Below are 10,000 nucleotides of genomic sequence, written 5' to 3' on the forward strand. Positions count from 1 at the left end.
TCTGGCACCGTCAGTACATCTCCACTTCTTTGCTGCTACAGGTCCTCAACATCTCTCTGCCTCACCTGAGGAAATCCTTCTCTCCCTACTTACTGTCCAACCGAGCAGAAAAGTCAGTTCTCTTTTCTATTTCATTCATTTTTAAATTATATTCATCAGTGTTTTTCTTTAGTTCTGCTGCTTTAGCTGATCTATATCAATAAACTTGCATCGGAATATGAAAAATACACAGTGATGTGGAAAACTGCTGAAGCATGCTAGAGTCAGACCTTCGTGTCCCATCATGACCGTTTCCTCTGTAGAATTGTTGTAGATGAGGACGGCTGTGGCATTGAAGGAGGCAGCTTTCAGGATCTTTTCTTTAAAGGTGCAGTTTCCTCTCTGCAACAGCGCCACCCACTGGACAGTCCGAGGAGGAACCAGGAAGCGAGTGCCTGGGTCACAGCCCTGTCGGTCCACCACTGACAATACATACCATAACCATGGTCACTGCATGTTTATTATTATATCAATTATTTATGACATAATACAGCTTCTGCTGATGGACACCAGGATAAAGGAGGAGAAAAAAGGGGCGAGAGGGCAGGTGGACAGAACGGTTAGTTATCTTGAATATATAGATTTTAAAGTGAGGGGTGAATTATTGGGTCTTAAAATGCCCTCAATAAGAACAACTGGGAAATAGATGCTGCTACTCTCCTGAGTAGATTTGGATCAATTACCCATTAATATTTTCTGTTTTCTCCGTCCTGATTGGCCAGTTCTGTTATTGCCCCCTTCCCCTGAATAAACATGTGACACACGGCAGAAAGCTGACCCGGGACCAGAAACATGATCCCAGTGATTGGATTTGATCGTGGTTTTGTTTCTTTCTGCTTGTGCATGGTTGGTAACGGCTGCCAGCTGGCTGCAGAGCATGGCTGCACCTCTCCGACATGTCTGCAGACAGTCGGCGCGCCGCTGCAGCTGCAGTGTCCTTCAACCATCTGTAATCTGACACTGACACAGGAACGCTCCGACCTTCGGAGGATAAAAACCTCTGCAGTGCTCCCATTGAAGTCTGCCACAGCCACAAATGTTACAACCATTATCTCCGCCACAACCCCCACGTCACACAACAAATGTAAACGGAAGCTCTGTGGAGCCAGAAACGGGCCCTCACACTCCAGAAACACCGGCACGCCGGCCCTCCAGAGACCAGTAGACAGAAAAGATGAGGACATTTCATTTAACATTGCCAATTCAAATTTGGACTCCACAGAAAATGTATAACTCTTTACCTGAAGGAAAATTTCAGGAAGAGGTGATTATATTTGGATTTTCTCCCTAATTTGTGTTTTTCTCGTGTTAGCATCAAAAATAACAGTTAAATCATGGAGAAATCATTTTCTTAGGGTGAAATAATCAAATACTCTTCAGAGCTAAAATCAAAGAACATGTGGTCTTCTGCAGCAAAGCGGCTAATTCACCGTGCACGGGTCAGTACCTCCACTGCGCGGGGCAGGTGTGATGACCACACCCCTCGTGTCCACTTTGGGGGAGTTTTGGCCGTACTTGCCCTCAGCACTGCTCATCACCTGGACTAAGTTTCCACGCCCATCCAGCACTGTGGCATTCACAGTGGCACCCACATTGTCCTCTGGCACCACGCTTCTGTCAGAACGGGCCGCCAATGCTGAGCAGGACAAGAGCAGGACCTGGACCTGCAGCAGGACCTGGACCTGCAGCAGGACCAGACCTGAGGACTGGGACCAGCTCAGAGATGACATGTCGTCGGCTGACGTTTCATCAAACTGTCAGGAGATAAAAGTGAAAAGAGTTCAAATCATTTCCTCTTTGTCTGGATCCAATATTAATACTGAAATACTGATCGTTTGCTTTCATCATCTGCTCATTATTTGTCAACTGTCCAAATAATTATTGTATTATTTATTAATAATTAGTCATTCTGGCCCTTTTCCGGTCTTAAAAACATGTCAACAAACCAGTAAGTAACAGAATTGACTGTTGATGTAATAATTCGTTGACTAAAATAAGGAGCATTTCTAAAATGTGAGTGACTACAGACATGCTTCGGACTTCATCCTAACATGATCCTCCTCATCATCGCCGCCACCTCGATGACCATCCTCATCGTCACCATCATCCTCCGACACCACCGGATTCACCCCCACCCACGATAACCACGTCAGTGGAGGATCACATCGACATTTTATTGCACGGATTCGATGGTTCTCGCCCAAACGCAGCGGTTCTATCAGCGGCTCCGTCTCGCTTTGTCTTACCGTGAACGGGCGGACAGACAGGCGGGCTTCCGGTCCGCTGACCCCCGCCTGTCGACCCTCTCCTTACGCGCTTATGTAGCTGTGACCCAGATAGAGGTCCAACTGGATTCGGAGGCTGCTTTTGGTACCGATGTTGTTGTGCAGGTTCTTCCGCGCAGATTTGCTGCGGCTCCAGGGTCGCATCTGCTCTGCGCATGCGCACAAGCGCGACAACGTGGCGCGTACGTTACCTTCATACCTGCGCTTTGCATCAAGTATCGCGATACGCGCCAAGAGAAGACGAGAGATGGAGCGCTGCACGATAATCACATAACAGATTCTGCAGTGGGGAGATCATCCCGGAACAACGATAACAACACCCTAACCCTAACCGCAACCCTAACCCTAACCCTAACCCTAACCGCAACCGCAACCCCAACCCTAACCCTAACCCTAACCCTAACCCTAACCGCAACCGCAACCCCAACCCTAACCCTAACCCTAACCCTAACCGCAACCCCAACCCCAACCCCAACCCTAACCCTAACCGCAACCCTAACCCTAACCCTAACCGCAACCCCAACCCCAACCCTAACCCTAACCGCAACCCTAACCCTAACCGCAACCCCAACCCCAACCCTAACCCTAACCCTAACCGCAACCGCAACCCTAACCCTAACCCTAACCCTAACCGCAACCCCAACCCTAACCCTAACCCCAACCCTAACCCTAACCCTAACCCTAACCCTAACCCTGACCCTAACCCTCTAACCCTAACTAACCCTAACCCTAACCCCAACCCTAACCCTCTAACCCTAACCCCTAACCCTAACCCTCTAACGTAACTAACCCTAACCCTAACTAACCCTAACCCTAACTAACCCCTAACCCTAACTAACCCCTAACCCTAACCTCTAACCCTAACCCTCTAACCCTAACCCTAACCCTCTAACCCTAACCCTAACCCTAACCCTCTAACCCTAACCCTAACCCTAACCCTAACCCTAACCCTAACCCTAACCCTCTAACCTTAACCACCCTTACCCTAATACTAAGCAGCGGTTTAATTAAACCGTGTCAATAACAGTCAAGAGTACACTAGTTTTTTTGGGGGGGGAACAATTGATGACCCTGATTCCAAAGTTGGTGTTTCATGTGTGCTCGTATAGGTGAGTTCCATCACCAGCCTGGACACAGGATTATTTACCTTCTGCTACTTCCTGCAGACTGAACATGTCACAGAACATGTGAACAGAAATCCAGCTGTTGTTCCAGACAGGAAGGCCAGGATCAGGATCAGGATCAGGATCAGGATCAGGATCAGGATCAGGATAAGACTGAGTGTCCCAGTTTTAGAACATACAATGTCTCTGAAAATGTTGTGTTTGCATGTTGCTGTATATGCTGCTGACAAGGGAATCACTTCCTGTTTCATAAAATTCACACGCACACGCACACACACACACACACACACACATCTGGACTGCATCAGCATTTGAGGTGTGTCATCTAGCAGATGATAGATGAAGAACAGCCTGTTGGACTGTAAACTTCCTGGAACACGAGTACATGAACTATTGTGGTGTTTATCTCCACAAGAGTGTAACAGCAGTGTTGGAGAAGTTCTGGAATATTGTTTTTTGTCTTTTTGCTGTCTTCCATCTGCAGCATCTCAGGGGTTTTGCAGCCAGGTGACGGTTTCAATATATCTGTCCGTAAATTCTTCTTTATTAAATATCCAACATGTTGGATTCACCTGCATCTTACAAACAGAAAAGGGAGCTCATAAAATAAAGCAAACAAAATTGTTTCTTGTTTGCGAGACGACTAAAGCAGTACTGCCTTTAACACTGTATTAAGATAGCACCTGGGCTCTGTCAGTGTTATTAACAACCACCAGGGGGAGACACGACATCAAATAACTCACCCAGTTGAGTCGCTACCCAGAAGTCCAGAGGCCTTCTTAGCTTCTGAAGGTGATTCTTTGGTCTCTGGTCTCTGTAGGTCTGAGGACCTTTTGCCTGAAGACTTCATGTAACATCACCACACTGAAGGAGAGGCAGCTGAAGGAGATCCAGGGTGAGGCAGAGTGCCTGGTGCTGCTGGCATGGCCATTCCACTTTTTCTGTGGTTTCCCCCGTTTGGGGCGGAGGTGCTCCGCAGTAGACGGTCCTCTCTATACATGACAGTGGTCGTGCAGCTGCTAGCGTTGGCTGCTATGCTAGCGCTGCTGGTGTCACAGCAGACATGTGTCTTGGAAAAGCCACAGATCCACAGCTGATGCATTTCCTGAGGAGGAACAGCAGAACGACTTTGTGACTTACTTTACTACCTTGTTTATTTTCTGTTTCCTGCTTCTCTTAATTGTCATGGTGTTGTGTGACGGTGCCATCCTGCACACACTGCTCGTGCAACGCCAGCACGACAGCCGTGCACTGTGGGTAACAGTTCTGATCCTGCCTTGTTGCCTAGCTATATCCTTCTAGTGCTCACCTATAGTGACAGTTCCCTAGATGGAGATGGCAAGGAACTCTATGTCACCTACATGGTTAGTTTAGCATTTAGCACCTATAACAGCTGCACTGACCCAGTAATCTTCTACTTGGTTTCAGCTGATTTCCGGGACAAAGCCAGCAGGGTCCTGTGTTGCCACAGCAACAGTCAAGACAGTCCCGATCACACAAAAACAATGTGTCATATTCTTCATCGAGGACAAAAATGTAGCTGAAAGCTAATGTGCAGCATCAGAGGCAGCTTGATCACATGATGCACCAGCTGTCAACCTCAGGATAAATGAGGGAATCTTTTAGACGTGAAGCAGGAAATAAGTTATGAATGGTTCAACATTCAAAATTCATTTAGAACCGTTTGTGCGTGGACTAAGTGGAAGGTGTGAAAGTTGTTTTCATGTTTTCTGCATTGTCATTCTGACAGGAGATTAGAAATACGGCGCTCTGAGAAAAGCTAATGTTCTCGAAGCTGTTTTCACCTCTGCGCTCACTGAAGCGGCGAAGAAGGAATTAAGAAGCAGAGAAGAAGCTGTCGACAGGAATTCACAGTGACAAGAAGACAACCAACAAAGAAGATGGATTTCCTGAATGAATTAGCTCTGATCCCAGAATGACCCCTGGTCCACTGATCCATTCACCAGGAAAACTGATCACATAAATACATGCACCTACGCAGGTCCTCACTATGTCACTAATCACCCAGAGGCTACACACACCTGCTGATGTGATATCACCAGGTGAGTCCAGGTGCCACAGGAACGACTAAAACATATTTTGAAGACCTTGTGGTAGTGATCAACCAACCATCTACACCTTCTCCATCTTCTCTAATTTCTCCTCTATGTCTTCTCTCTTTTTCATCTCACTCCTCTGAATTGATTTGAAAATAATGATGACCAATCTAAGTTTGGTATTTTAAAAAATGCTGCGATTTACATTATCACAGGCTTTCAATTGTCACCTCTGATTGGTCCACAGGTGGAGGTGTCTAAACTCACCTCCAGTCCTGGATCAAACAGGGTTTGGATCATTTAGGGGGGTTTGAGGGATTAATCATTCCTAAATGGCTTCAGAAAAGCTTCCTGTGTGGTGTCTCTGACACACAAAGAGCTCTTCTCAGTGGACTGTGGAGAGATTTGGCCCTTTCCTTTGACTGCAGGCTTTGTGTCCTGTTCAGAGGTGACTGACCTGAAGAGAGCAGCCGACACTGAAGATGCCCTGTCTGTCATTTATTGATCATGCGGCTGCTGCCAGAAGCACACGATGAATTCTGAGCTGTATGGAGCTGTATTCTGAAGGTATCTACAGAGAAACCGTTTATGAAATCTGCTGATCTTCATGGACTCCAGACTCGCTCTTATCTTCACCAGAGTCATGGTGGCGTCCATATACCGCTTAATCTCCACACGATGAAAAATGTGATGAAAGAAAATGTAGATGACAGAAGAAAAACAGCCGTGTAGAGATTAGATCACATCCTGATCTTTTATTGTCCACTGGAATGATTTCCAGAATATATGTCTATATATGTCTAAATAGTTCTGCACAAAACATATTTGAGCAGGAAAAATCAAGTGTGTGTGTGTGTGTGTGTGTGTTCTTGTACTTGTTACATATTTACATACATGCACATCTTCCTATTGTGTATATATGAGTGTTGGAAGAGTAAGGCCTGAATTTAGGTTCAAACTAGGTTTAGATCAGGATGGCGAGTTTTGGGATGCTTAAGATTACATTAAGAGGATGTGTGTGTGTGTGTGTGTGTGTGTGTGTGTGTGTGTGTGTGTGTGTGTGTGTGACAGAGAGAAAGAGATCATTTGTTTCTTTGATTCCAAATCAATTTTATCTCCAATTTAAATTTGTTGTCTCTCTTCCTGTCTTGCTGTCCATCTCTCTGTCTGTCTCCATCTCCACAGATGTCTCCCTCACAGTCACAATTACTCCATCTGTCCGTCTTTTTCTCCCCCGCCTTTGAACCCCCCCGTGTATGTGCACGTGCACGTGCGTGTGCGTGTGCCCATGCCCAACATACACAGCAGAAAAACTATAGAAAAGTTTTTTGCTTTGTCAGGACACAATTGGGGTGGTGGGGGAGGGGATCGAACGCCCCAGGATCGGGCGTGAAGAGCGCACGTTCTGCACACTGACAAAAACCTGTTGGCTTGTTCTTCAACCTATCACAGGACAACGATTTCTGCATCACGAGGATGAAGATGGGTTGTCTGCGCTGATGTCACAGAATTCCTTCAGAGCAGAGTGGCTGATGGCTGAAAGTGAGCTCTGATTGGCTGGTTGTTGGTGAACAGACTCTCAGACTCAAGTGCTGCTCCTCGGTGTGTTTTCGCTCTTTTGTCACAGAAAATCAGTGAGATGACTGAGGAACTTTGTTCACACAGTCGACAAAAAGGTCTGTGAAGAGCACCGCAGCTCCTGGATCAGACCTGTTGGGTCCAACCAAGTGTCCAGATCATGTTTGGACTGGCCTACCACGAGTAACCAGCAACATCAGGAAGCAAGAGAGCGATTTGTGATCTTGTCCATATGTGGTCTGTCCATAGCCTGGTCCTGAAATCTACTCAGTCCTGAGGTCCACTTCCTGTCCCTTTCCCGTACCCGACATATCACCGTCCTGCTGGGCACCTCTACACACTCTCAGTCTCATTGTAGATGCAGTAGGAACAGCATTTTCTACGGTGCTTTAAAAACAAGGAGTAATCTGGCTGAGGAGACCTTCTCATCTTCCTCCATCCCCCAGACGTCACACGTGACCAGGGACCTCAGAGCGAGCTGGGAAGTTGTGCTGCTCCTAGTTGCTGAATAGAAAATCTAAATAAAACAAGACTGGTAAAAATACTTTTGGAAATACTTAAAAGTTGCAAATAAAGTTGTAACCATGACAACAGAGCAATATTTGGGTGTTTGTGTTCTTACCAAAGTTTGAATCTTCATTCAGCTCTCGGTGGGGCAGGTTCAGTCTCCCTGAGACCATCAACAAGGCTTCAGTTTTCAGACCACAGATCAGTTTCAAAGTGATTAACTGTGAAGAATCAAACCCCTCCTGAGGACCCACCCCCCTTCCCCCCTGCACTCTCTTGTTGTGGGTGAGATCGTCCTGTGAAAACCTTTTGTGTTTAGGTCACAGCCCGTGTTATCGTCTGCAACCTCTTGTATCACTCACAAGTGGCCTGAGGACCTTGGAGGACCCTGGAGGGGCCCAGGGCCTCTGATGGACTAAGCCTGGGGGGCCAGGAGTTGGCCAGGTCTCCAGTGTTGGCCTTCTGCCTGGAGCAGCCCCTCCTCCAGTCATGGTCTTGTGTCCTGCACTGACAGTTTGTTCTCAATTAGATTCTTTTGTCCAAACAGAAAGCCTTCAGTCAGGATGAAGCCCCTCCCCCACGCCAGGCTCTTCACTGGTGGCCCCAAACCTGCTCGAGGAGCTGTGTGAACACGGGAAGTTCTAGTGCCTGATTTACTGATAATGAGTAAATGCTATGATGGAACAGAAACTCTTAGGTTGAAAACGGGTTTGTTGCTAGCTATTCTCTCAGTTTTGTCCAGTTGTCTGATGCCACTGCCTCGGAAAGAGCCGGAGGCCTCAGTCTGATCTGGAGCTCTGACTTAAATGGGGGTCCACCAGGATAACCTGCAGACGACATCGATCACCCTACACACGAGTTTCTGTGAGACGTCATCTCTGCTGAATCTGCAAACAGCAGCGTTTAGGACCAGCCTCTGTTTTCAGCCTTTATTTAGTATAGTGACTAATTTGGTTTAGTGTATGTTTCAGAGAACTGGAATAGAAAAAACTGTCCTTGGGTCAGAGCTCTCCCTGGTTTTAAAATTGTTAAGAGAGCAAGCAGCATCTCGGAAATTACAGGAGCACATTCAGAACCAGCCAAGAAGAAGCAGCCCTCAAAGCAGATCCAGTTTCTGAGACACAGTAAATTTGCACCAAGCAGTTATGGGAACATTTACTTTTGCACTGACCAGTGACCAGGTCCTGGTAGAGATGGGTCAGGAGAGACGTGGGCATGGAGACGCTGGTCCTGGTAGAGATGGGTCAGGAGAGACGTGGGCATGGAGACGCTGGTCCTGGTAGAAATGGGTCAGGAGAGACGTGGGCATGGAGACGCTGGTCCTGGTAGAAATGGGTCAGGAGAGACGTGGGCATGGAGACGCTGGTCCTGGTAGAGATGGGTCAGGAGAGACGTGGACATGGAGACGCTGGTCCTGGTAGAGATGGGTCAGGAGAGACGTGGGCATGGAGACGCTGGTCCTGGTAGAAATGGGTCAGGAGAGACGTGGGCATGGGACGCTGGTCCTGGTAGAGATGGGTCAGGAGAGACGTGGACATGGAGACGCTGGTCCTGGTAGAGATGGGTCAGGAGAGACGTGAGCATGGAGACGCTGGTCCTGGTAGAGATGGGTCAGGAGAGACGTGGGCATGGAGACGCTGGTCCTGGTAGAGATGGGTCAGGAGAGACGTGGACATGGAGACGCTGGTCCTGGTAGAGATGGGTCAGGAGAGACGTGGACATGGAGACGCTGGTCCTGGTAGAATGGTCAGGAGAGACGTGGACATGGAGACGCTGGTCCTGGTAGAAATGGGTCAGGAGAGACGTGGGCATGGAGACGCTGGTCCTGGTAGAGATGGTCAGGAGAGACGGGGCATGGAGACGCGTGGTCCTGGTTAGAAATGGTCAGGAGAGACGTGGGCATGGAGACGCTGGTCCTGGTAGAATGGGTCAGGAGAGACGTGGGCATGGAGACGCTGGTCCTGGTAGAGATGGGTCAGGAGAGACGTGGACATGGAGACGCTGGTCCTGGTAGAGATGGGTCAGGAGAGACGTGGGCATGGAGACGCTGGTCCTGGTAGAGATGGGTCAGGAGAGACGTGTGACATGGAGACGCTGGTCCTGGTAGAGAATGGGTCAGGAGAGACGTGGACATGGAGACGCTGGTCCTGGTAGAATGGGTCAGGAAGAGACGTGGGCATGGAGACGCTGGTCCCTGGTAGAGATGGGTCAGGAGAGACGTGGGCATGGAGACGCTGGTCCTGGTAGAAATGGGTCAGGAGAGACGTGGGCATGGAGACGCTGGTCCTGGTAGAGATGGGTCAGGAGAGACGGGGGGCATGGAGTACGCTGGTCTGGTAGAGATGGGTCAGGAGAGACGTGGGCATGGAGACGCTGGTCCTGGTAGAATGGGTCAGGAGAGACGTGAGCA

At 48.4% G+C, this 10,000-nt stretch overlaps 1 protein-coding gene and 1 long non-coding RNA gene across 2 annotated transcripts in view; one reads left to right on the forward strand and one right to left on the reverse strand.

Moving 5' to 3' along the window:
* The window catches only part of LOC101065263 (E3 ubiquitin-protein ligase RNF130-like), a 9,253-nt gene extending 6,763 nt beyond the window's left edge, over window positions 1–2,490 (reverse strand). The window contains exons 1-3 of the mRNA XM_029832147.1: window positions 2,286–2,490; window positions 1,487–1,793; window positions 270–461 (exon numbers count right to left, since the gene is read on the reverse strand). Of these exons, the coding sequence (XP_029688007.1) occupies window positions 270–461; window positions 1,487–1,769 (475 nt within the window). The 5' untranslated portion in view covers window positions 1,770–1,793; window positions 2,286–2,490. The remainder of the gene's footprint in view (window positions 1–269; window positions 462–1,486; window positions 1,794–2,285) is intronic.
* A 2,896-nt stretch (window positions 2,491–5,386) lies between these two features.
* LOC115248430 (uncharacterized) lies at window positions 5,387–7,666 on the forward strand. The gene is made up of 3 exons (XR_003887311.1): window positions 5,387–5,511; window positions 5,934–6,072; window positions 6,958–7,666. It is a non-coding gene; the product is annotated as an uncharacterized lncRNA (long non-coding RNA).
* The last annotated feature ends 2,334 nt before the right edge of the window (window positions 7,667–10,000 follow it).

The sequence above is a fragment of the Takifugu rubripes genome, unplaced genomic scaffold (genome assembly GCF_901000725.2).
Source record: "Takifugu rubripes unplaced genomic scaffold, fTakRub1.2, whole genome shotgun sequence".
Taxonomy (NCBI): Eukaryota; Metazoa; Chordata; class Actinopteri; order Tetraodontiformes; family Tetraodontidae; genus Takifugu; species Takifugu rubripes.